At 47.7% G+C, this 26,513-nt stretch overlaps 2 protein-coding genes across 10 annotated transcripts; one reads left to right on the top strand and one right to left on the bottom strand.

Annotated features, from left to right (window-relative positions):
* Positions 1-668: 668 nt before the first annotated feature.
* LOC310751543 (ras-related protein Rab-11A-like) lies at positions 669-19,943 on the bottom strand. 2 transcript variants are annotated; one of them, XM_083590807.1, is made up of 6 exons: positions 19,838-19,938; positions 14,440-14,788; positions 7,056-7,251; positions 3,854-4,047; positions 2,672-2,752; positions 669-2,359 (listed from the first exon to the last, which is right to left on the bottom strand). In XM_083590807.1, exons 2-6 carry the CDS (start codon positions 14,477-14,479, stop codon positions 2,217-2,219), a joined length of 654 nt encoding a protein of 217 aa, XP_083446933.1. In that variant the 5' UTR covers positions 14,480-14,788; positions 19,838-19,938; the 3' UTR covers positions 669-2,216. The 2 variants fall into 2 exon arrangements, with proteins under 2 accessions (XP_083446933.1, XP_083446934.1); XM_083590808.1 differs by lacking the exon at positions 14,440-14,788 and having other exon boundaries at positions 19,838-19,943.
* Positions 19,666-25,663, top strand: LOC310751544 (uncharacterized protein). Of its 8 annotated transcripts, none has more exons than XM_083590809.1 (6): positions 19,666-19,895; positions 22,716-22,832; positions 23,228-23,318; positions 23,422-23,509; positions 23,747-23,851; positions 24,362-25,663. In XM_083590809.1, exons 1-6 carry the CDS (start codon positions 19,712-19,714, stop codon positions 24,368-24,370), a joined length of 594 nt encoding a protein of 197 aa, XP_083446935.1. In that variant the 5' UTR covers positions 19,666-19,711; the 3' UTR covers positions 24,371-25,663. The 8 variants fall into 8 exon arrangements, 2 of the variants coding, with proteins under 2 accessions (XP_083446935.1, XP_083446936.1); XR_014542599.1 differs by lacking the exon at positions 24,362-25,663 and adding exons at positions 20,974-21,099; positions 24,168-24,232 and having other exon boundaries at positions 19,809-19,895; positions 21,933-22,832; positions 23,228-23,509; XM_083590810.1 differs by lacking the exons at positions 19,666-19,895; positions 23,228-23,318; positions 24,362-25,663 and adding exons at positions 20,417-20,739; positions 20,974-21,109; positions 24,168-24,232.
* Positions 25,664-26,513: the final 850 nt, after the last annotated feature.

The following is a 26,513-nucleotide window of genomic DNA, read 5'->3' as shown; positions in this document are numbered from 1 at the left end:
GAACACTCAGGGCAGAGCAGCAGCTCAGCAACTGCTCTCCATTCTTGCTTTGCTACCACTCTCCGCCGCTGTGGATTGTGGAGCAAGTTGTACAGTAGCAGCCGATGAGGTAGCAGGGGTGGATTTCCATTGGTCTCTCACTTACTGAGAAGGGGTGGTTGCTGGCAAGATGTAACCTGGGGAGGCAGGGCAGGATGTTTGGCGAGGTCTAAGGATGTAGTGATAAGCAAGGTTGGCAAGCAATGTGAGCAGGGGTGCAGGCCCAATTTTTTAAAAGTGTCATTTGTTTAAATGATGCTTGTGCCTATTGTACACCACCCTGGTTTAGAAGTGCTTTAGGTCCATCCAGTTTTCCATGCCTCACTGTGTGTGTGCTATAATAACGCCAGGTAACTGTTTTGAGCGCAAGTGCTGCAGGTTCAAATACCACTCATACTGCCAAAATGTCATTAGTAGAGCCAGTATGATGTCACACTTCAGAGTGCAGTACTAGGGCCTGGGAGACCAGAGTTCAATACCCAAATCGGCCCCGAATCCCAGCATATCTGAGCCTAACCCACCTCACAGGGTTGTTGTGAGGGTAAAAGGATGGGTGGAGAGAGAGAGAACCTCAATCTCCTTGGAGAGAAAAGGGTAGGATAAAAGTGTAGCAAATAATCACAATACAATAAAACAAATAGCTTTTATTTAAACACGTAGCACACACAGAAGTCAAGACCCCACAAAACAACAACAACACAAGTTTCAAAGCAAATGAAAGGAAGGCAATTTCACACATTAAAATACCCCCCTCCCAATAGCCTACTATTTACACAAAAGTTGCAGTTGGGAGCAAAACCAAGAGAAAGCCACGAGAATCTAACCATCAGCATACTCTCATCTTTACCGGTTGATCACTCCAGAAAAGGTAGCAAAGTCAAAACAGGGAGGGGAGGGGAAAAACAACTCCGACCAACTTCTTCCTTCTCCATCCTGAGGGTCAGCCATTTTCTCCAAGGCTGAGCAAGAATGCAAACTCCAGCTCCATTCATGGTCCCCAAAAGGCTACTTATTGCTGCTTTGGGCTTCCCATTTCCCAAACTTGCTCTTGAGACATGAAGCTAATGGGAACCTGGGTCTTTAAAACAGCACAAGGGGCAGCAGGGAAATATACCAATTTGCTGGATTAAAATCTGCAGGAAGCTGTCACCCAATGCACTGAGCCAACATAGGGTGTGATCATACCAGGCCGGGAGGCTTTTCTGCTGCTATGGTGAAGGTGGAGGTGACAGACGCCCTCACAAATGCAACCTGACTGGCGAGTTGTGCTTTAAAGCCATCTGGCATGCCCAGAACAGTCACCAATCAGAAGCAACCCCTATTTGCTTGTTGATACAAAGCCATTTTGCTGCCAAGCCACGGGACGGCTAAAGTTCACTTCTAAGCGAGGCAGGCCTCGGGCCTTGCCTCAATTTCTGAGCTTCTTTACACAGGCTGAGGCTTACTCAATAGCCCGGCTTTTGTACCTCAGCGGAGCCCGTCAAATTTTTTGGGTGGGAAGGGCATGTCTGTATGACAGAACCAACTGGGGGGGGGCGGAACCAGGCTTAATTCACTACGGCTTCCCTCAAAGAGGAGTTGTAATTAGGAGGGAGCAAAGGAGTTGTTGTTGTTTTTATTTAACATTCAGCAACTTTAAAAACCCCTGAACACCACAGTCCATGAAGCCATGATAGTGAGTCCACTCTACCTTTGGTTTAGAAGTGGGCTGTCCAACCAGCTCAAACCCTTTTCATTCCAGACATATAGTGTTGAATGCCATGACTCCCTATGTTAGCAAAAGGCTCTACTTAAACCATGTAATAATATATGCTAGTCAGGAAAATAGTTTCGGCAAGAAATTCAAAGGGCCATTGGTGTGGGAAGCGCCATCCCTGCGACCCACCAACTTCCTCATGCCAGCAGCCACCTCTCAGGGAAGAAGGCTGTGGAATTGGGATGGGGTGTCTCTCAGGTGGAAAAGCACCCATTGACACCAACGTTTCCCCACATCTCAAGACGAACACGATCCGTTATGTGTTTCTGGCCTACATGAAGAGGAGTAGCACAGTGGATGTGGGGTACCAGGAGAAGAAAAAGAGGAGTTTGCCTGGAGCATGACTTTCCCCCTTGGAGGTACCGGAGACTATTTGGCCTTCCTTGTTCCCCTTTCACTTCCTCGTTGCAGTCTTTGCAGGTTAGATGTTCTGGCAGCAAGGGGTTTGCCGGCCCTCCTGGTGGGTAGGCAGGACCTTGATCGGCTCGATGGTGCTGCTGGCGCTGAACTCCGTCTCCGGCTGCCCACCAGCAATCTGCCTCTGGGATACGATCCGGTAGATTTCTGGAGAGGAAAAAGCGGAGAAGATGAAGTCTTGCAGACAGATGAGGCTAGAGCAGTGATGGGGGACGGTGTGCTTTGGAGCAGAAGAACAGCTTATTTCTTAGGTAAGAAGCAATAGGTCGCTGTTGTAGGTCCATTTAAAAAAACAACAACCTGCAAATATCCCCAGTTGGTGTAATACCTTTGCTGGGACCAGCCCAAATGTCACAGAAGTATGTGAAGTTTTCAAGTGCTCCAGAATTCTCCACCAGGCAAGCAGTTGCACAAAGCCAGTTTATCTGCGAGTTCACCCTACCCCACATAACGGCTTACCTGTTAGGATGTTGTGAAAGGCAGTCTCCACATTGGTGGAATCCAGAGCTGACGTCTCTATGAATGACAAGCCATTCTTTTCTGTGGGAACACAAGAACATGAGAAAGGCCTGCTGGATCAGGCCAATGGCCTATCTAGTCCAGCATCCTGTAATCACAGTGGCCAACCAGATACCTGTGGGAAGCCCACAAGCAGGATCCGAGCACAAGAGCATTCTCCCCTTCTGTCGTTTCCAGCAAATGGCATTTAAAAGCATTGCTGCCTCCGACCATGGAGGCAGAGCACAGCCATTGTGGCTAGTAGCCACCAATAGTCATACTGTCCTCCATGAATTTGTCCAATCCTCTTTTAAAGCCATCCAAGTTGGTGACCATCACTGCCTTCTGCGGGAGGGAGTTCCACAGTTGTGTGAAGGAGGACTTCCTTTTTTTCTGTCCTGAATCTTCCAGGTGCAAAGATGAACAGACCTCTGACTCTGACAGCCTTGTCAGAAGCAGAGGTACCAAGAGCCAAACCAGTTTGAAGCTATGAGTTAGAATTCCTTTCCCACTAGCCAAGGTGCATTGTTGGGGTTGGCCAACTAGGATGGAAATGCATTCTGCACATTCCAACGATAGACATTTTGAGGCTTCACATTAGCAAGCAGGTTTGGGGCTCAGCTCCCCAGAATATCCAGATGTACGAAGACAGAGGGATTGTAACTATAGCAGCTGCCCCTTGAGGAAATCAAGAATGTTGCTCTGTTGACAACGCGTAACCGCAACAACCCATATCTACCCTTCTTTTCTTTATAACGAGGGCTACTTGGGTTCCACAATGCCACACGGGCACAGCAAAAGTTTGAAATTTAGAATCTGGTTCAGAAGTGGCATCCCAAGAAAGCCAGCCTTATTTTGTTTTTCTTAAGAAAAATTAAATGCAAGGTTCTAGTGGGGTTCTACATGGGGAACATGTAGCCCTCCAGATATTTTTTGGAAACAACTCTGGGGCTGGTGGTAGCTTGAGTCCAATGACCCCTGGAGGGCACCAGGTTGCTGAAAGCCATTATGTACAAAACAGAAACGAATAAAAACACAGATATACACAGTGCCTTGTGCAGAGTCTAGGGAGGTGGCCCTGGAGACCCTCCCTCACCAGGGCAAGTAAAAGGAGGTGGCGGGAAGAATGGGGCAGAGGGGTACCTGCAAAGCTCTTGGCCTCATCGGTGGGCACTGCCCGCAGATGCCGCAAGTCGCTCTTGTTGCCCACCAGCATGATGACGATGTTGGCATCAGCGTGGTCCTGCAGCTCCTTGAGCCAGCGCTCTGCGTTCTCATAGGTCAGGTACTTGGCGATGTCATAAACAAGAAGTGCCCCAACTGCCCCCCGGTAGTAACTGCAGTGGGATCAGAAGATGGAAGGGGGAGGGGGAGGTAAAAACTAAGCTTGCTGCACAACACTGAATGCCACCCCCACCCCCTGTCATAAAAAATAACCATCCATTACCAATTTCACTCTCCAAATAACTGCATAGCCCATTAAATACATTTTATTTCTTTATTTCGTAACATTTATATACCGCTTGACTGTAGGAAAGAAAACCTCCAAGCGGTTTACAAAAAGAACAGGACAGTAATACAAACAGTTAAAAGCAGCTATTCAAAGAACAATTAAAACCAGTGACATACTGAAAACAGATTAAAATGCATGTCTTCTGCATTTCTGGATAGGCCGGCCTAAACAAAAATATTTTTAGCAGGTGCAGAAAAGAGAACAGCAAAGGTGGTTGCAGTGAGTTTCAAAGTGAGATTTCTTACAAATGTGGAATGAGCTTTATGTTTTAGACTACAACTCACATCAGCTCCAGCCAGCCAAGTCATGATGGGAGTTGTCTCAAACATCCAGAGGGAACCACATTGGCAAAGGCTGTTCTAGAACCTTTTCACCAAGCCCAAGACTTTTAGTGCTTGATTTAATGTCCACTAACAGCTGGCACCAGAAACTGTGCAGCTGACAGTTGTTTTAAGCTCGGAAGGTGTAATAAAACACCTTCCTTAAGTAAATGAGGATTGCCTTTTTGTCCCTGCAAAACCTCTGCCCTTCTCACAGTCACAGAAGCCAAAGAGAAATCTTTTCAGAGCAAGGAAGGCGATCTTGAAAAACCCATTCCAAACTTAGAATTGTCTTGGCAACTGACAATCTCGTGATGGTGGGGAAACACTCTGCTCTGCTCCTGGGATATCATGGCAATGAATAAAGTTGGCAATGAATAAAGTTCATCCATGCTGTCTAATACCCACATGAAACCACTGGGAGGAGTCACAGGATTGAGAATACACTGAGAATATCTAGCTCTCACTTTCCTTTCTATCAGACCCTGATGGTGGCTTTGGATTCCTTGGAACAGGTGTCTGGAGTTTAAAAAGGGCTAATAAATTGAAGCTTCGTCCAGACAAAACTAAGGAGCATTTGCCAAATTGTTGATCAATTGCAGGGTGGGGAGTCTTGCATCCAACCTTTACTGCATGGGGTTGGAATCTTTTTTAACCTACTTTTTATCTACCTTAAGAACTAAGTTCACAGCACCTTCAGAGACCTCACACGGTGTGCACAAGGATCCCACACCTGTCTGTGGGAGTTCACCCTTGATCACATGCCATGTCCACAACACAAGACCCCATTTCCCACTCCCATTCCGATTGGACAACAGTATTGTCTGCACACAGCCCCCACCCCACAATTCCTTTCTGATTGGATGCCAGCTGCCCTTGAAAACAACCAAGAAATTGCAAGTAGTTCCAAACCTGATGGTGACCAGATTGCCAACTAGAACTGGCCTCCTCAGACATGGGGCAGCTAAGTAAATTTATCCCATAGATGGAGATGGAGATGATGGAGATGGAGATGATGGAGATGGAGATGATGGAGATGATAGAGATGATAGAGATAGAGATGATAGAGATGATGGAGATGGAGATGGAGATGGAGATACAGATATAAAGATATAGAGATATAGAGATAATCTGGGTGGCCCTTCGGGAATGTCTTCTGGACAGAGATGACTTAGCCACTGTACTCCATGCTCTGGTAACTTTCAGGTTAGATTGTTACAAAGTGGTCTATGTGGGGCTGCCCTTGAAGACAGCTTGTGGTCCAAAAGGCAGCAGCCAGATTAGCGGCTGGGGTTCCATTAAGATCACAGCTGCTTTAAAACAGCTGCACTGGTTGCCAGTTCATTTCCAGGCCCAATACAAGATGTTCAGGCCCCAAATAACTGAGATAGTCTCCATCTCTACAGACCCTCCAGGGTGCTAAGACCAGTAGACAAGGTCTTCTTGTAGTTCCACTGTAGTTCCACCTCAGAAGCTTGGGATGGTGGAGGCCCGGGACAGAGTCTTCTCTGTGGCAGCTCTTAAGCTGTGGAACTCCCTCCACGAGGGGAAAAGGCCTGACACCTTCAGCATTCGCCGGAAGCTATGCGGTGAAGATGCAACTCTTTACCCTGGCCTTTGGCACCTGAGATGTGCATTTTAAAGACTGTTCCTATTTCTGTGATTCTAAGTTGTTCAATTTAGACTGTTTCCAACGTTGTAATTGTCATAACCTGCCCTGGGACCTTAGGGTTAAGGGCAGGTAAACAATAACAGCAGCAGCAGCAACAACAACCTCCTTAGCTGTCTCACTGCTAGTATATTAAGAGCCACACTAACCTACATCCAAGGGCCAGTTTAAGGTCTTTGCCTGACTGCAGAGGTAAAAAAAGGACCCCTTTCTCCCACATGAGCCTGCCTGCTTATTAGGGGATGCTCTGGGTGCCACCCACAGTTTATCAGGGGTCTACTGTTGGGGGGGGGGTATTTTTTGGAGGGGGAGCTGCACTCAGTGAACTCCTTCCTGCTCACCAGGCATGCTCACTACTGTATTTTAGGCTCCTGGTGAAATCCACCTAGTTCTCATGAGCTTTTAATGGCACAATTCATTGCTTTTATGACTTCTGATTTCCCTTGCCGAATTAGTTATTTAATCTTCCAAGCCATTTTTAATTGGGGTTTTTTAAAAAAAGAGAAATTGGGTTTTTCCATTTAGCCACCTTGAGGTGTCAGCATTGAAGAAGGACAGAAATTTAGAAATCAGTAAAGTAAGTACAGTTTAGCTTTTCCTGGCCTACTTTCCCCTGCCCTTTATCAGAATTCCCCTAGTCCACAACTGTATTTACAAAGCAAAGAACAGCAGCCTTGGAATCTCTTTAACAGTGGTCTGACTAGGACCCCAAAGTTGTAATGTCTGCATTGGTCCAAACTGCATTTTTCTTGAATAGCCTGAGAAGCGTGGCTATGGGATTTGCCAAGGAGACAGCACTTTGGGGTTTCCCACTGCAACATGAGAAGGCAAGGCAGTACTTACGCAGAAGTAATGGCACGGTAACGCTCCTGCCCGGCGGTATCCCAGATCTGGGCCTTCACTGTCTTGTTATCCACTTGGATGCTTCGCGTGGCAAATTCCACCCCAATGGTGCTTTTGCTCTCCAGGTTGAACTCATTCCGGGTGAACCGAGAAAGGAGGTTGCTTTTCCCTACTCCCGAGTCTCCGATGAGGACAACTGCAAAGAAGCAACAAGGTAACAAATAGGGAGAAGACAATTAAGCATTAGAATGCTAATGGCACAGGGAAGGGAAATGGCAAGATGTCGTTCCAAAGGTTCAAGGCTAGAAACGGAAGGATGAGGCAAAAGGTTTGACACTCAGTTCTGCAGAATGTGTAGAAGTCTTTCCTGGACTGTACTATTTTGGGTTACTGGGGAGGGGGTGCGTTACATGCTTGGCTGCTCCCACATCTAATATACTGCTTTGAACATTTGTGGGGTGGGGGAAGCAACCAGCATATTTTGCAGAACTCTTTCTCTCAAACATGCAAAACAGTTATTATCAATTTACGATGGGGTGGAAGGTTCACAGGCTATGAAGGACTTGCTCATAAATTTAGCTGCACAAATTATGATAGCTAGGAAGTGGAAGGGGCAAGCAGAATATAAAATGGACGCATTGTATAAAGAGGTGTGAGATTTAGCTATTAATGATAAACTAACATGTGCCATTAAAGTAAGACGGGGAATATGCAGGAGTAATGATTTTGAGGAGATATGGAGGGTGTTTGTAGAATCTGTGCTGTTAAAACAGAAAGGGGTCAAACCATCGCAAGAGGTGTTGAAATTTTGGGAGGTTGGATAGCTAGAACAGTGGGTGGGGTGCACATTTTTATTCTTATTTATTTGTGGTTATTATTTTGTCAACAAACAAACATGCAAAACAGAATCACAAAGTGTAACTCAAAGCCTCTTTTAAGTCCAACCCGCAGGAACCCCAGGATTGTCAGTCAACAGGAAATGGTAGCACACAACCCCAAATCTCCTAGCCACAAACTTCTTCCTAATCACCAACATAATTAGGCAGTGATGCACTGGAAAGAGTTTCTGATTAAGGCTTCCTGTCCTCAAAGTTGGCAGCCCCTAGGCTTGCTATATGTCAGGAAAATTCCTGACATGTCCTATTTTTAAAAAATGGTGTAAAAATTGTGTCGGGGATTTTGCCGAATCGGCAAAATGTCAGGAAAAACCTGAATGTATGGCAACGCAATGGAAAAAGCAGCGGAAACAGCTCCAAAAGTTTAAAATCACTATCAACAAATTTGTGGGTGTCAGGATTATTACCTTTTGAAATATGGCAACCCTAGCAGCACTACAACACCACGAAGAAGATAGACTCAAAAGGGTCCTAGTTCTCAGTGAGGTTGCAAACCCAGCGGTGGCCACATCCACACCATACATTTGAAGCACTTTAAACACTCATGGCTTTCCCCCAAAGAATTATGGAAGCTGTAGTTTGTTAGGCTGCTGAGGGTTGTTAGGAAACCCCTATCCCCCTCACGGAGCTACAGTTTCCAGAATGATTGTAACAATAATTCCCTCTTCCCACCTAACGTCCACACATCCCCCAGTTTATTTGTTGTTCTGTGATGCTTCCTGAATGATACCGCATTATTGTTGTCTGGAGAGGCACTCTTGTACTGTAGTGCACAACAGAAGTAGGACCAAAAAACCCCCAAACACTATAGCATTTCTTAAGGAAATCAGCCCTGAGTGCTCACTGGAAGGACAGATCGTGAAGCTGAGGCTCCAATACTTTGGCCACCTCATGAGAAGAGAAGACTCCCTGGAAAAGACCCTGATGTTGGGAAAGATGGAGGGCACAAGGAGAAGGGGACGACAGAGGACGAGATGGTTGGATAGTGTTCTTGAAGCTACCAGCATGAGTTTGACCAAACTGCGGGAGGCAGTGGAAGACAGAAGTGCCTGGCGTGCTCTGGTCCATGGGGTCACGAAGAGTCGGGACACGACTAAACAACAACAACATAGCATTTGTGCTTAGAAAGGTTATGACTCCCTTCTGAAGAAAAGCTGCAGAATTTGGGACTTCTTGGTTTAGGGAAAAGGTGAGTTAAGAGGCGGCCTAACAGAATTATAAACAATTGCTCATTGCATGGAGGAAGTGGATGAAGTTTTTCTCCCTCTCTCATATACATGAAGCCGTATGTTGGAAGATTCAGGGCGGATAAAAGAAAGCTCTTTATGCACTGATGGAGGAAGGCAGGGGTGGGGGGTGTGGTGTGCACCGGGTGTCAGCCCTGAGGGCAGGTGACATTGTTGCGCCCCCCTTGCTGTGCAGGCGGCACCCCCGGACACTCGCTGCATGGTTGGCGGACCGCTAGGGATGATGCTGCCGCGGTCGGCTAGCGGCGCCCCCCCCCCACGCTCGTTGCTCTGGTGCTGGGGCAGGTAGCTCTGCGCCTGTTTTTATGCAGCATGTTGTTAAACCATGGAACTCCCTCCCACAGGAGGGAGTGGTGGCCACCAACCTGAGATGGCTTTAAAAGACGATTGAGCAAATTCATGGAAGAGAGAGCTCTTGGCAGCCACTAGCCATGATGGCTGTGCTGAGTGTCCCACAGCTGGAGGCAATGATGCTTCTGAATACCAGTTGCTGGAAAGGACAGGAGGGGAGAGGGCTCTGTGCTTGGGTCTTGCTTCCTGGATTCCCACAGGCATCTAGTTGGCCACTGTGAGAACAGGGCGTTGGACTAGATGGGCCATTGGCCTGATCCAGCAGGCTCTTTTTATGATTTCAGCAGGACATGTAGCGACTGGAAATAAAACAGTTCGTGTCTGCCTCAAAACGTTTGCAAGTGCAAACCGTGTTAGTAGTGGGATGGCCTATATAACAACCCCAGGATAAAATGGACATCATTCTGGATGTGTTCTTTAAGCCCAGAGAACCAAGGCCTACCTTGGCAGAGAATGAAGCACACCTGCTTTCCCCTGAGCTGAAATGCTGCTTCACAAGCCCATCCAGGTAAAAATGCTACGAAACAGGAATGACTGGATTCCTGTCCCCCCCACCCCACCCGCCCTCCACGCAAAGTGAGCCAACCCAGGGAGAAACCAGGCAGTCAATGCCTCCCCTTCACATGCCTGATTTGGAAGCCCTTCCTGTCCCACTGCCAACCACCAGCTACCTATCCCTGTTCCTCAGAGTACAAAAGGACTGTTTGTGAACCCATCTCTGGGTGTGGAACATGAGCAAGTGAAGGTGAAAGGGTTTTTTAAATTTTTTTTTTTAAAAAAAGAGGTGTGTAGCAACACAAGCCGTCATTCCGGCTTTTTCAAAGAAAAGGAAGCAGAGTAATGAGAAGAGAAATCCAGTGACTTCAGTCAATGAGCAATCGTTGACTCATTTGGATGAAATTCCTCTTCCGAAAAGAGCTTCAAGGCTAGCAGCAAGATGTAAGCAGGGATTGCCTCAGCTGCTCAGCCTACAAGTGGTCTTGGGTCTGGCTTCACCCTCAGAGACCCTCCAGAACTGGGGTACCCCCGCTACCCCTGGGTGCTTACATTCTGCAACATGTCATTGATGCAATAATAGAGTGCTGGTGGTTTATTTATCCTGGATCATCCACACATCATTGTGAACTATTCTGGGAATTGTAGCTCTGGGAGGGGACAGTGTTAGATATACAGTGGTACCTCAGGTTACATACGCTTCAGGTTACATACGCTTCAGGTTAAAGACTCCGCTAACCCAGAAATAGTGCTTCGGGTTAAGAACTTTGCTTCAGGATGAGAACAGAAATCGTGCTCCGGTGGCGCGGCGGCAGCAGGAGGGCCCATTAGCTAAAGTGGTGCTTCAGGTTAAGAACAGTTTCAGGTTAAGTACGGACCTCTGGAATGAATTAAGTACTTAACCTGAGGTACCACGGTATTAGCCAATTACCAAATGGCACCTTAGACCTAGGTTACGGTCACCCCCTCCCCATGTTTCATATTTATTATTATTATTTTTCATTTCATTTCTATATTGCTTTACATTTCAGAGAAAAAATCTCAAAGTGGTTTACAACACATTAAAACATCAAATAAAACAATCCAGAATAAAATAGTGACAAGGTCAGCCAGCTGGCGCATAGCAGCGTCTTTTGATGCTGGGGCCCGCAGGGGTGCGTGCAACTGCAGAAAACATTGCTGCAGAACAGCCAGATGTTGGAGATGTCAGTCACCAAACCTGGTGGCATTACATCTTCACTTGGTCGCAGTGGAACCCGCGCAGGCTGCAAAACGAGCTAGGCATCTGGGGAATTTCGATCATTGGGAGGAGAATCGGGGGTCCCCTAACAACTCTCAGCACCCTTAACAAACTACACCTTCTAGAATTATAGTGCTTTAAATGTATAGTACAGATGGGGCCTTAGTCTGCTCCAAAACAGTATTAGAAGCAAGGACTGCATATGAATGCACAATAAAATGGATATCTGGATGGATATCTAGATGGGCTATCAGTATTTGGATCTAAAAGCATCCTAACAGAACGACATTGGCTAAGATAGCCTTACTCATCAACCCCCAACTAGCACAATTTTGAATACATCATCCACCAGCCCCAGGTCTAATGTGAGTCTTGTAGTCCAAAACATTTCGCTGGCAAAGGCTGGTTTTAGAGCACTGCATTTGAGGTGAACATAATCAAGCGACGCAGGAATTTCTCCTGTATTGATGGCTCAGAGTGATATACTGATGTTTTCAAAGAACAAACCAATTTACACACACAAGTCAGAGTGCCAGCCTGTCTGTGGCTAGCCTGCAAAGATCTCTGGCTGACCTTGGGCCAGTCATGTCTTTCAGCTTAACCAACCTCAAAGGGTTGTTGTCAGGACGACAAAGAGAGGCGAACAGCAATATCCTGCTTGGGAGAAAGGGAGGATATTAAAAGTGGGAAACTAAGTAAAACCAATGGAGGTCGCTTTAGACGGCAACCATTTGAACCAAATTTAATTTAAAAAACACTAAAAAAACAAAGTAGGGCTGGTCAAGGGTCCAGGCAACCTCCTTCCCCCTTATTCCTTGTGTAGCTCCATTCAGGGCTGGCCCTACCATTAGACAGGGAGGGACAATTGCCTCAGGCGGTAGATCCAGGGGAGGCAGTGGTAGCAAAAACAAACAAAAACAAAACCCATGCCATTCTTCCTGAACCTCTTGCTATTCCCCTTTGTTGGAGATCAGAGCCATAGTGCCACAGCTGCTAAAATAGCTTGCTGACTCCAGGTGAGCTAGATCAGTCATTGCCAATTAGCTAAGTGCTGCAGACCTCCTGTTTTTCAAAAGCCAAACCACTGACTTTTGAAAAAAAATGATATCTCTATGCTAGTTTTGGTTATGTGAATGGTGCCATGGACCCCCAAATTGGGAACCACTGTTCTAGAAGACTTCAGTGTTGAAGTAAGAACCAAATGAAGAGACACCATATTGTCCCCTGCGGCAGATAACAACTCGAGTCAGCCCAAACTCCAGGAACATCCGTCACTCTCTGTCCCTCCCTCTTCGGATAACCTCATTTCCAACACTCAAGAGTTACTAAGGAACCTGCCTCTGGAAGAATGGCTTTCATAATACCAAGCAAAGAGACATGTATTGTTATTCAGACATCTGGAAAGTGGCATTTCTGAGCTTCTGGGTTTAATATTCCCAAGGTAGCTCATGATGATGCTTGGGCTTGTGCAGCAGAGGGGGCTGGAAGTGTTTCATCATTGGTCCCTCCCTAATCTTTACAACAACCTTATAAAGTAGGCCAGTACAGAAAACTATAGGATGCTCACACCTCCCCCCCACACACACACTTACACACTTGATGTACAGAATCTGACTGGACTGAGGTTCAATCTTATTTCAGCAATGGTCCTGTGCTATACCTCAGGGCAGCAGGGGCCACAGAGCTTGTTAACTTAGGAGACTCAGGAGGAATGGGAGCAGGGGATGAGGGGCTTCTTCCAGGCCCCTCCTTGCTCTCTGCATCTCTTGCCTGAGACACCTTGCCTGATTTTGCCTAATGGTAGAGCTGGCCCCTGGGAGGAGGAGGGAGAGTTGAAGGTCAAGACAATGTAAAATTAAACAAACCAGCTTTCAAAGGCGGCTTGCCAGACAGGGCTATCTAGCAGCAAGGCCAGAGAAACTTTCCAAACTTGTTTCGAAAAATAAGACTTAGACAAACCAATAAAGTACAGTTCTATGGGCCAATTTGGTTTTTCAGTTTCATTAGACACCCCTGCAACCCTCAGTTCAAATTCCTGGGTTTTTAAAACCCAGAGAAGAGAGATCTCAGGTGTTTTGTTGAGATTCATAGACACAGCACAAGCCTTGCCAAACCTGAATTTCACCACGTCCTGCCATTTCCCCAGACGTGTGTCAGGTCCCTTTTGCATCATTAAAAAAAAAAGAACACTTAAGCTACAATTTTAGCATCAATTTTAAAGGGCGGGGAGCAGAATGCAACTCAGGCCCTTAGTTCCCCCCAGTGTCACATTTCCCCAATATTTGGCTAAGTTGCCACCCTGGGCTCCTTTAGGAGGAAGGGCAGAATAGGAAGATGAAAAACAAAAAGCAAAGTTCTCCCTAATTTCTTCAAACAAAATGTACCACAAATGATTACTCAAAATGTCTGGAGGGTCTAAATTATCAGCAGAGAACACCTGGCCCCAAAACAGAGTCCCATTAACACCTTGGGACATTATTCCTAAAGTAAGCTAAATAATAACATTTAGAACAGGGAGCAGCAGAGAGACCCACAGTTGGGGCAAAGAATTGTCAGCTGTTGTATGAATCCTGGTTGCAGGGAGAGGAGGAAAAAACCCGGGCTGGAATATGGAACAGCCACCTTTAATTCTTCCCCACAGCCCTGCAGGGTAGACCCACAAAAGCCAATCTTTCCCCATTTTTACTGAGGTCCATTTAAACTTGATGTCTCTCAGACACCCAAGTTTAGATGGGTGTAAATAAAAAAATGAGGAAACATTGGATGTTTGTGGGGCCACAGCACAGGGCTTATGGGGGGGGGGGAATCAGAGGTGGCTGGAGTTACCCAACAACTTTTCATGAATGGGGCAGAGTTTTACATAGGTTCTACATTACTGTATGTGAGACATTTCATAGGCAAGTTATGGGGTCTGCTCTCTCTTAAGGTAGAAGCAAATACATAAAATCTGCCTTTTGAGAACAAAATACACTTTTTAAAAGAAGAGTGAAGCAATGTAAGAGTTTTAAAACAGCACACATCAGCAGCTAAGTAATGATGGTGTTTGGACAGAAGCTTTTCTCCTGTTAACACTCCCCACACCCTAAAAAGCAAAAGAATAAGAGTATGCAACTCTTAGGAAGGCCAGGAAACTGAAAAAAGAGGAAAAAACTCACTTTTGAAGAGGTAATCATATTCATCATCCTTGGCCCGCATAGTGACTTCAAGCTCCTCAGGAGTTCAGGTACCCCACAAGAAAGCAGGTGAGGACACACCTGTGCCTCTTTCCTCTGGGTCCAAAAGAAGCAGGTGATCTCACTACTCTGCGATTTCCTGGGTTTAACCAGCTTCAGGTACAGCAGTCAGGTAGCACAGCCTTAGGAAGCCATTCCCACTCTGCCATTGGTTGCTCTGCTGCTCTCTCCCTTCATTCTGATTGGCCCAGTTTGGGGTTTGGATATGTACTCACTATGGACTGGCTGTCAAGGAGTACACCTGGCCCAGGTAGGTGGGTGGGGCATATATCTTTAACCAGAAAAAAATTTAAAGGGCTAGAACACATTTCCAATTTAGAAAAGCCAAAAACCACGGGTGGAGCTTAAAACGTTAATTTCTGCCAATTTGTAACCTGAATGCTCTGCTTCCTGGCTGACCCCACCCAGGCAAGGTGAGCAAGGGAGTGTGTGTTGGTGGTTTTCAACAAACAGGATGATTCATCTTAATTTGAATATATTGCACAGGCATCAGGAGGAAAACTTTTTTTGTTTTAACCCAAACTATGCTGCCTCAAAACCCAGATTCTATCAACTGGCTGAATCATGCAAATGAAGAGCACTTATTTGCAAACCTACTTCTGTTAAATGGGAGTTGTGAAAGGTGAAGGGAAGGACTTATTTGAAACGCTAAAGCCATAAATCAGCTTCTCTCCCTGCTTTCCCCTCCACGCCCTTCCATAAGAGCAGAAAGAGCTGGCTGGATCACACCACTGGCCACCATGTTCTCCCTGCATGTGCTGAAATTTGCAAGCAGTGAGAGTTGTGTTCAGGTTCTGCTTATGGGCTTCCCAGTAAAGGCATTGGGTTGGTCCACTTTGAAGACAGAGTGCTGAACTAGATAGGCCAGTGGTTTTCAACTAGTGTGCTGTGGGACCCTCGGGTGCCTTAAATGATAGCCAGGGGTACTGCGGGCAACACTGGCCTCTGTCCCTCTTTCCTCCCCTCCCTCCTCTGATCCCCTCTTGTGTCTTCCTCCCAAAAGCTTTCACAGCTGTTTGTTGCAGCAGCCCTGGCTATAAGCTCTGCAGGCGGATGGTGCCTTTGGGGCTGGCCAGGGGATGCTTCCCAGGCCCTGTGGGGCAATGTAAGGATGCACGTCTCTATGGGGTGGATGGGGCAGTTCAGAGACCAGGGGTTGCGGCTGCCTGAGGATTTGCAAGGAGAGGGGAGGCGGCTGAGGTCAAAAACCTCTGAGATACACTATTGGTTTGATCCTGTAGGGCTTTTCTTACATTCTCCCCCCCCCCCATACATTTTTATTAGTTTTCAAGCCATTTAACCAATTCAACTCAATTTTAATACAATGTTCCCTTAAAATTTTGACTTTCCATCCATCCTTCCACGATGCTTCTATTCAAATCATTCATCTACTGCCATTAATGTAATATTTCATTAAAACACACATTGCTTTATCATTCTCATTCCTTTCAAGTCCTGCCTGCTATTTCATTTGACTTTAATATTTTCTCAGATAATCCGAAAAGGATCTCCGTTCTTCTACAAGCGTTTCTTCATTTTGGTCTTTTATTTTGCTGTCATTTTTGCCGTAGTCCAATATTTTTGGATTCTTTGCCATAGTCCAATAATTTCAAAGTCCACTCCTCTTCTGTTGGAACTTCTTTTTCCTTCCATTTCTGTGCGTACATAATTCTGTCTGCAGTGGTAGCGAACATAAACAGTTTTAACCAACTCTTTGGAGGGACCCCTGTCCCTTTTATTTCCAAAAGAAACGCTTCAGGCTTTTGGGAGAAGACTATTCTAAACATCCTTTCTTACCCATTTCTTACAGAGGACAACCAAATGCCCTTGGGAAGCCCTAAAACTAAGGTTACCAGACGTCCCAGTTTCCTGGGGACAATCCCTGGATTTACAGATCAGTCCCCATACAAAATCCATTAAAGTTGAAAAGTTTCCCCGGATTCATTGAAAAAAATCTGGCAACTTTACCTAAATCAGAACCTGAGTGTGACAATGCTCTCACTACCTGCGCACCCCAGCAGGTGATATCTAGAAGCATTACTGCCTACAGCTGTAGGTCAGCAGCCATTGATAGCCTTATCTCCGCAGCCATAGAAACTTTAAAATTGGTATTGCTGGATTAGGCCAAAGATCCTGCTAACCTTGCACTCTCTCCCCAACCAGCCAGATGTTTTTGGGAAGCCCACTTGACAAGGCTTGGAGGCAGTAGCCATTCTTTGTTGTTCATCTCCAGCATCTGCTAATCAGGGATAGACTGCTCCTGAACAGTTAGGCTCTACACGCAGCTCTCATGGCTCATCACAATTGGGAGACCAGTCCTCACAAGATTTGCCTATTCCCCACCAAAGACATACAATTTAGTGACCCTATTATCACCTCTCTTTTATCAAAGGCAAGCCAACATGCTGGATTCCTTCCCCAAGGCAAACTCCACACTTGTGCATTGCAATCTGTGATGCACAAAAATGCACACACACAGAGTGGGGAAAGGGGACTGGAGAATGCCTGTCTTGGGAAGAACTTTGTATGCAGTCTTTTCCAACCAGGTGCCCTCCGGATGTTTTGGACTGTAACTGGCATCATCTCCAGCCAGCACGGCCATTTGAGACTGCAGGTTCCGTCAGCCCAGGCATCATACATGTGGGATATGTATCAGTCACTTTAATAATACAGTGGTACCTTGGTTTACGAACTTAATCCGTTCTGGAAGTCCATTCTTAAACCAAAGCATTCTTAAACCAAGGTGTGCTTTCCCATAGCAGCGAGGGACTCAATTTACACTCAACAGGAAGTGGAACATGTTCTGCTTCCAAGTCAAAGTTCACAAACCAAAACACCTACTTCCAGGTTTGCAGCGTTCTTAATCCAAGTTGTTTATAAACTAAGCTGTTCTTAAACCAAGGTACCACTGTACAGTCTTGCTGGCCGTGGCTGGTGGGAGTTGTAATCCCAACACATCTGAAGGGCACCAGGTTGGGGAGGGCTACGTGTATGGTTTGCTAATTTTTTGTGGGAGGGGAGTTGATTGTATTGTATTTCACAGCTCTTGTTTATAAGAACACTTGCAGGGAAAGGGAGAATACATCTTTTAAATAAAGTTTAACATATACGCTTTTGGAAGCTCTTGCAGAGAAGATCTGCTTTCAAGATCTCTCTGGCCTGTCCCAAGCCTCTTATCAGGTGGGATCAATGTAACAACACACTGACCTAGCATATATCTTCTGTCCACTAATTTAAGATGTCCAGGACTAGCTGGACCTGTTTGCTCCATGATCAGACAAACATTCCTCTTGCCCTGGATTCCAGGTAGTCTCTAGATTCCACTGAGGGAGCTTGAGAAACCTGCACTCTATATCTACAGCCCTCTATGTTATTGATCCACATCTCCCATTATCCCCAACTTTGCTATTTTCAGCTGGTGGGACTTGAGAGTCCAGCAACATCTTGGCGGGGTGGGGGGAATGATGGATTAAACCCTGTGGAGGCCCCTTGGCAGTCAAAATCTGGGCGGTGGCAGGCTTTGTGCGCACGCTGGAATAATATTGAACTAAGAAAGCTTGATTGTTGTTTTCTTTCAAGATCAGATCAATATTATTTTGATCCATTGTTGTGGGACCCCTAAAAAGTGTGGGGCCCATAGGCCAGTGCCTACTCTGCCTATTTGGTAATCCAGCCCAACCCCTTTGGCTGCAGGAGAGAGAAGAAATGGAAGTTGAGGGATGCCTCCTGATGCGCTGCAACTGTTCCCCACAATGAAATGGAAGGCTCAACATTTGTCAGGAACTTTTGGATGCTCAGCAGCCCTGTGTGGTTACAACAACCCTGTAAAGTAGGCCAGTGCTATTCACTCCCCAAATTGCAGCTGAATCCCTCACAGACTGGCATCCAACCTCTGCTTAAAAGCCTCCAAGGAAGGAGAGTCCACCACCGCCCAGAGAGTCTTACCATCAGAAAGTTCTTCCTAACGTTTAGTCCGAATCTCCTCTCCTGCCCTCCCCTCTGGAGCAGCAGAAAACAAGCTTGCTCCCTCTTGCAGCCCACAGATATTGAAAGATGGCTCTCCTCTCTCCTCTCAGTCTCCTCTTCTCCAGGCTAAACATACCCAGCTGCCTCAACTGTTCCTCATCAGGCTTGGTTTTCAGCTCCTCCACACTCTTTCCCTGCCTTCCCCTTTTCTCTCCCCTCTCATCATTTACATTTACTAGGACATTCATAGACCACTTTTCTCCCAGGAGCTGAAGGTGGCCTTCATGGTTCTCCCTGCCACCAATTGTTATCTTCACAGCAGCCCTGCAAAGTAGGCTAGGCTGGCCCAAGGTCCACCAGGGAGCTTCATGGCTGAGTGGGGATTCAAACCCTGATCTTCTAGGTCCTCCTAGTCCAACCCTCCAACCGCTACACCCCTGCCTGGCTCCATTTTGCATCTCTCCAACTGCCCTATGACATAGGCCTTCTCCCCCTTCCTGGGGGCCTCTCTGTCTCCATGGAAGATTCCACGACCTTCCTCATGTTCTGCTCCTCTTCTGGGACACCTTGATGCTTGGAGGACCCTCCTAGAGGTCTCCTCCCTCTCCAGGAAGGGCAGGGCTGTCCTAAGACGAGGCAGAGCAGCGCTTTAACAGCTGGCAATGCTTCTCTTTCCTTTGGGCTGGAGCTCTTGAACCCATAGCACTTGGGGCCTCCTTTCTCTCTCTGCCAGCCCTTCATGCTCTGGGCTGCCTCTTTCCAGCTCTGGTGATGCCCTTTCAGGTCACTGAACTGCAGAGAGATGGAAAGAATTGGGCCAGACACCCCTCCTCACACACAAACACCCCCCAAGATTTGGGGCTGCCGGCTTCTGAGTCGCTTTCTCTGCTCATCTCTTCTCAGTTAAGGTGCTTAAGACACCTGATCAGCTGCAGCAACAGGGTGGCCCTCCTGCAAGGCCTGGAGCAGCCCATGGCATCAGGTGAGCAAGTGGCCCTCCTTTTTGGGACAGAGGAGGGCAGGAATGGGCTGGGGGGCAGCTAGTCAAAAGGAGCACAGAGCCAGACGGCTGGATCCAACCCAAGGTCCATCTGAGCCAGTGCTTGGAAACCCAACCCTGCCAGCGACCACTCCATTTTGTGGGGTCCAATGGTGAAGCAGGGGGCTGGGCTGCGAGGCAAGGCGGGGGGGCAGTTGTCAGCGAGAGGGGCGCCTTCCCTGGGGAGCCATGTTCTGCGGGCAGGAGGCTAGGATTGGTCCCCAAGGCCTGGGGTGTCCCTCCCCTGTAGTAGGACTTGGAATCCAGGAGAAAACTCTTGGAATAGCCTTGCCAGGGGCTCAGGGACAAACTCACCTGTCCCCATGTCCTTCTCTTTGCAGATGTGCTGGGGTTCCACATCCCTTCCCTATCGGTGATTATTGGATAAAATGAGAGCAGGGAGTGGATCCCTCAGACCTGCCCCCTGCTCAGTGCCGGATTTATGTATAGGCTAAGTAGTCTGAAGCCTAGGGCCTCTAAATCTAGGGGGCCTCACCAGCCCTTCTTCATCCTGGCCAGGCCTTCATCGTCATGGCCAGGCCTTCGGCATCTTGGCCAGGCCTTTTTTGTCATGACCAGGCCTTCTTCGTCCTGGCCAGGCCTTCTTCGTCCCGGCCAGGCCTTCGGCGTTCAAACCAGGCCTTCTTCGTCCTGACCAGGCCTCCTTCGTCATGGCCAGGCCTTCTTCGTCCGGACCAGGCCTTTTTCGTCCCGGCCAGGCCTTCTTTGTCCCGGCCAGGCCTTTGGCGTTCAAACCAGGCCTTCTTCGTCCTGACCAGGCCTCCTTCGTCATGGCCAAGCCTCCTTCGTCATGGCCAGGCCTTCGTCCGGACCAGGCCTTTTTCGTCCCGGCCAGGCCTTCTTCGTCCCGGCCAGGCCTTTGGTGTTCAAACCAGGCCTTCTTCGTCCTGACCAGGCCTCCTTCGTCATGGCCAGGCCTTCTTTGTCCGGACCAGGCCTTTTTCGTCCCGGCCAGGCCTTCTTCATCATGACCAGGCCTTCTTCGTCATGGCCAGGCCTTCTTCGTCCTGACCAGGCCTGCCTCCTTCTCTTATCAACTGCCAGTCCTAAGGGCGGGGGAGTTGGCACTAGGCTATGCTCATCTTGTCTGGCAGTTTACCCTCTCTCTTCCTGGCTACTTCCTTCACTGGGAGCTGCCTGCAAACCTTCCCTGGCGGCTGGCTCATTCATGACACGGGGCAAGTAGATGAACTTGGGTAACCTCACGACTCCCCTCCCTCCTTGTGACATGATGATGTATCAGTGATGTATCAATGATGATTCTGGACATATATTCTGGTAGGGAGGGAAGGTCTTCAAAGAGCTTGTAACCCATGTTCGGGGTTCTTACTCTGTGTAGGGACCTGTTGCACAACAATAAAGATCGTGGTCTACTGACCACTGTTTTGCTCCTGTATTTGGCTGGAACTTCCTTCTTCTGCTAACCGCAGAGACCCACAGGGACCTGCACCCCGACGAGCTGGGCTGTTGAGTATCCTCGCCTCCCAGAATTTTCCATCTCAGAATCCAGAGCCCGTAGGCCCAGAGTCAATAACCTTCCCCAGCTCAAGGGTCAGGTCAGTAGTGGTACGTGCTGCACTTTAATCAGTGGGAGAGTGCGAGTGGGGGGCCGGCTGAGGCAGATAGACCAGGCAAGCAAGCTCTCCCAAGTCTCTTCCATTCCTTCCCTCCTCCTTGGCTTGAACAGAGCAAGGCAAGCACATGTGACTGGCCCTGTTCTCACCCCTTCCAGGCAGGGAAGTCTATCTTTAACACTTCACAGAGCCCTGTTGGTGCCTGCAGCATGCACTGCAGATTGTCCACAGGCAGAGAGAGGCCTTGGGGATCAGGGAAGGCAGCAGTGGGAAGGGATCCTCAGAGGGATCCAGAACTACCTGTAGAAGGCAGGAGGCCAGGCAGGAGGCCAGGCTGCAGGTTGGTAACTGAACCTCATCCTGAGGGAAAATAAGTATAGGGATCAGTTCAGGGTTGGAGGAACTGTGTTTTGTCTTATTTTATTAGTGCCCGGTGGTGTTTTCCTTTTCTATGTTTAATTGAAAGTGCCTTTTGTGTTTAAAATCCTGTTACTTGCAGATAGTCAAGAAAATATTCGTTATTTGTTTAAAAGCCCAGTCTAGTGCTGTGACCACAGAGTCTCCCCCGCTCTGCCCACTACCAGTGCCTTAAGAAGGGTCCTGGGAGGGGAAAAGCCCAAAAATGTGCATGTGCCAACCCTTCAGGAGAAACCCAAAGTTTGGGGTTTTCATCGCCAAACCCCAGGAGTCAGCCAGAGGGGTCTCTCTGCCCCTCAAGAAAGACATAGGGAAGTCAGCATGTGGTGGCAGCTACTGAAGAGTGACAGAAGCCCAAGTTTATCCAGTTGAAGATTAATTTTTATTTTTGTTTTTAGATTCTAATCTAAGCATGAGTAAAAGATTTGAAAGTGGTGCTAGCAAGCACAAGAGACAGAGACTTGAAAATGCTATGATAATGAAGTTAAGACCAATCACTGTTTTCATGCATCAACCACTCATTGAAGCAACAAGAGCCGGCAGGTCACTATAAATCTGGTGGGCCGTTCAGCTGTGGATTGCTGCCTTGATGCAGTGAACTGTTTTGGCATTATCAACAAAATTTATTCCTTCTTTTCATCTTCCACAAAGAGATGGGCAGTTCTAAAATCATTTTTGCCAGCTCAGTCTAAAGTGCATAAATATTTGTCAGACACTAGGTAGGACGCACAGCACATGCAAAAGCCACAGAAGCTATTTTGGAAAGTTATAGTGCTATCACTGATACCCTCAGTCATTTGTACTCTGATGTTAATGGGAAGGGAAAACCAGGCTCCAAGCTAACAATCTTTTGCAGAAAATGGAAGAACTGGAATTTGTGTTTATGCTGCATTTTTGGATCCATGCGCTAGGTCATTTTCGCAAGGTCAGCAAAACCCTTCAGAAATCAGAACTTTATTGAGTTCTTGTGCAAGTTTGTACAGTTCACTTTGAATTTTTTCTTCTAGTTGTGAGGGTGGGTGATTGGGCGGGGCCTCACAAGTGGAGTAGCCTAGGGCCTCTCTTCATCTAAATCCGGCCCTGCCCCCACTGCCTGGGCTCTTTGCCCCCCACTCTGCATTCTCAGATGCAGATGCAGAGGAGTCCTGCAAGGAACTGACAGCCTGACTTTTGCATTTCAGCTGCTGGAGGAAGATCAGCTATACCTCTTGGAGGTCATCCAGAACTGCCAGGCAGCTTGGCTCAGGGGGCTCCGAACCCTGAAGTGCTCCAAGCAGGAGATGGCCAAAGCCATTATGGTGAGTGAGGGGTGGCGTGAGGGACCCCCATGGGGAGGGAGGGGCAGAGAGGGGCTTTGGGGAGGTGATTGTGCATTTGCCGGAGAGGAGGACCTTTCTGGCTTAGGGCATGGGGCTGCCAATCCCTTGGAAAGACAAGCCTGGCATTTGGGGTCGGAGCCGTCCTCTGGCGACCCCCTGGAAGGAGCTGATTTTCCTCCTCTGCTCTCTTCCAGCACATCTTTGGCCACTTGGAGTGCTTCAGGGATCACCTCCAGCTGGGGTGGGTGGAGTTGTGGGGTGGGGGGCAGAACTCCAGGGGGAGCGCCAGGTGGGCAAGAGCAGGCAGGAGGGAGAAGGGGGCAAGGGAGGAGGCAGCGTCTAACCCCTTTCCTTTCTGTCTCCAGCTTCATGAGACCCCATTTCAGCTGTGATATGGTCAGCGCTATCCTGCATAGGAAAATGGAGGCTGTTCTTGGGGGTGCAGAAAAGGAGGAGGACAAAGAGGTATGTCCTCTGCTTTGACTTCCCTTTGCACATCTCTGTCTTCTTCTCACACCCTTGCAAGATTTAACCCAGCACTCAACCTCTCTTCTCTCTTTTCCCTCAGGAACGGAAGAGGCACTTCCAGAGCCTACTGGGGGGGGCGTCTCCTTCTAGAGACCCCCAATGCTGGCACCCTCCTCCAGCTGCTCACTGTAAGTGTCCTGATGGCATCAGGAGTGGGTTTAGGGTTGCCCCCCATCCCTTACCCAACAGACTGCCCCATTTCTGGGGCACAGAGTCCCCTGTCCCGTTTGGCCCCCAATTTGGCCCAAGACCAAAAGTGGCAACCCTCATGGTTCGGGAGTGCCAGGGACTCTGTGATGGGGGCAACGGAGGGCCGCTTTGGCCCAGACTGGCCCCTGCCTCTGAGATGCTATTTCCTCCCGCAGGACCTCCGATTTTATGCCCTTTGGGGAAGTGAGGCAGAAAGGAATCTAACAGCCAGCAGCATTTCTCTGTTGCTGGCCATTTCACGAAGATTCCCCCACCTCAGAGTAAGTATCGTGCCTTCCTGTATTCATTTCTTTGGTTGCTTCCATCCCCCCAAGAGCACACCGCCCAGCAACTTTTAATGCAGAAGATGTGGTGTGTGTCCCTGGGTGCCAGGATGAGGCCAGAGGGTATTTCTGCCCCCTTTCCTGGTGCTGCCCTTCCACCTCTGCCCAGGAGGCTGCAGGGTCCAAGGAGGTTCTCTGGGGCAAGGGATTGGGCCCAAGCCATAGTGAGACCCATCCTTCCTGGCATGGGGCTGCTTCTATGCTCTTTTGCACCCATCCAGGGTGGGGACCCAGATTTTTCTTTCCTCTGCAGAACACAGTAATTCGCCCAGAGCTGGCTTGTTTCTGGCAAAATCTGAAAGAAGATAAGCCCAAGACACACCTCCCAGGTCTTCTTGCTGGGAGTCCTGCAGGACCTGCTCCCTGCCTGGCAGGCATTTCCTATCTTGTCATAGCCTGTGTCATCTCATCGAAAGTGCATACCTCTATGTCCCTGGGTGCCATCAGACCTTCTAGTAGAGTGATGGCGGAACTTCCCAGCACTGTCGGTAGCGCATCCACCTTGTCTGCCTCCCTAGTGAAGCCTTGTAGTTGGACATAGCTCCTTATTCGGCGGAGCCACTGTGGCCATTCTGCAGGATGGCTCATATCGAAGTCCGGTGGCGGCCGACTATGACTGGTGGCCATCCTTGGACCTGGAGCAGTTGCTTGTGCGATTGTGGGTGGTTGCGAGTATGTGGTAGGCATGGTCTCGTTTCCGGGACTATTTGCTAAGTCAGGCGTGGCAGTGAGGTCACGCTTACTGAGAGGCGGCAGGTGGCGGGAGTTCATCAACCCCATCCTTGTCACCAGTGTTCAGAAAAAGTCAGAAGCCCTACGTTTATTCAACATTTGTTAGTGACAACAGCTCACTCATAGGAAAACAAGAACCAAACTGGACAACACAATAATAATGCTGACCATGAACTGACCGGTGACAGTTGAAAGTCCATGCGCTTACTTGCCATTAGAATGTTCGTCTACCAGCACTTACATGACTGGTTAGAACGTACCTTGTGTTAAACCCAATACATAACATCTACCATCCAGATGATGACAGAGTTATGATTTTCCTCCCTGAAGCAATTGCTGGCTCTATTTGGACATCCCAATTGGCCAAAGACTGGCAGAAGAAGAGGTGCTGAGAATCAGGAGGGGGATAGATGATTTAACCAGCCATGAAATATGGACTGAGATCGGGCAGAACAAGGAAGGAAAGAAGGATCCATGACAGATGGTCATCTAGTATCTGCTTTAAAACCTGCAAGGAAGGAGAGTCCATCACCTTCCAGGGGAGTCCATTCCTCTGTTGAACAATGTTTAGTCGGAATCTCCTTTGTTGTTTCTGAAGCCATTGGTTCGAGTCCTACCATCCAGAGCAGGAGAAAAAAGCTTGCATCTTCCATGTGACAGCCATTGAGTTACAGTGGTACCTCTGGTTACGGATTTAATTTGTTTCGGGGTGCTGTGCGCACCCTGAAAAATCCATAACTAGAGGCGCCACTTCTGCGGACATGCGCAGCGTGATAGAGCGCTTCTGTGCATGCGTGTGGCGAAACCTGGAAGTATACACTTCTGGGTTTGCTGCAGCCGTAACCTGAAGATTCCATAACCTGAAGGTTACGCAACACAAGGTACCACTGTATTTGAAAATGGCTCTCTCTGGTGTCACTGGCTCAAGCTGGTCGATTTTCTTGCATTACTTAAACTAAATAGTTTTTAATGGATTTTGAATAAACATGCAATAAATTGTTACTGTTTTGAATTTCATTGTGTTATTGTCTTCCATTGATCTGGACACTTTTCTGTTGTTGAAGCCTAAAATAGCATTAGCATTTTTTGCTGCTGCATCACTCTCAGGTTGACTCATGTTAAGCTTGTGGTCCACTAAGACCCCTAGATCCTTTTCCCATGTACTACTAGCAAACAAGGTATCCCTCATGTTATATTGGTGCAGCTGGTTCTTCCTGCTGAACTGCAAAACCTAAGATTAGTCCCTATTGAATTTATTTTTGTTTTTGGTCATTTATGATTAAGTTATTAGTAAAAAATGGAATTAGGAGTCATATTCATAAAAGGAATTAAGGCAATTTATACAAATCAATCTGCAAACCTGATTGTAAATAATGCCATTACAGGAAAAATGTAAGATATAGAAAGGGACGAGGCAAGGATGCCCCCTATGTCAAATGCTGAAGCTGCATTTGAAATAGAAACTTCCTTAACGCTGTTATTGACCCATCTAATCCAGGACTGTTGACGGTGACTGGCAGTGGCTACCCAGGGTTCGAGACATGGAGTCTTATTCCAGCCCTAAGTAGAGATGCTGGCAGGGATTGAACCTGTGACCTTCTGCATGCAAAGGTGGTGCTCCCCTCCCTTGAGCTACAGTCCCTCCCCTATGAAAAAGAATTATGCTCAATGTCGAATCCCTCCTCTTTTTGGCAAATCCCCAAATGCAACCAAAGTTTAAGTAGGGCTGCATTCACAACATTAATCCCCTATGATACCACTTTAAACCATCATGGCTTCCCCCAAAGAATTCTGGGAACTGTAGTTTGTTCAGGATGCACAACAGGAATCTTAGGTGTCTCTGAAATATGCACTTTGCTTCTTTTAT

The sequence above is a fragment of the Podarcis filfolensis genome (assembly GCF_964270895.1).
Source record: "Podarcis filfolensis genome assembly, chromosome: 16".
Taxonomy (NCBI): domain Eukaryota; kingdom Metazoa; phylum Chordata; class Lepidosauria; order Squamata; family Lacertidae; genus Podarcis; species Podarcis filfolensis.
The sequence above is the reverse complement of the archived record's forward strand: the minus strand, read 5'-3'. Positions and strand labels throughout refer to the sequence as shown.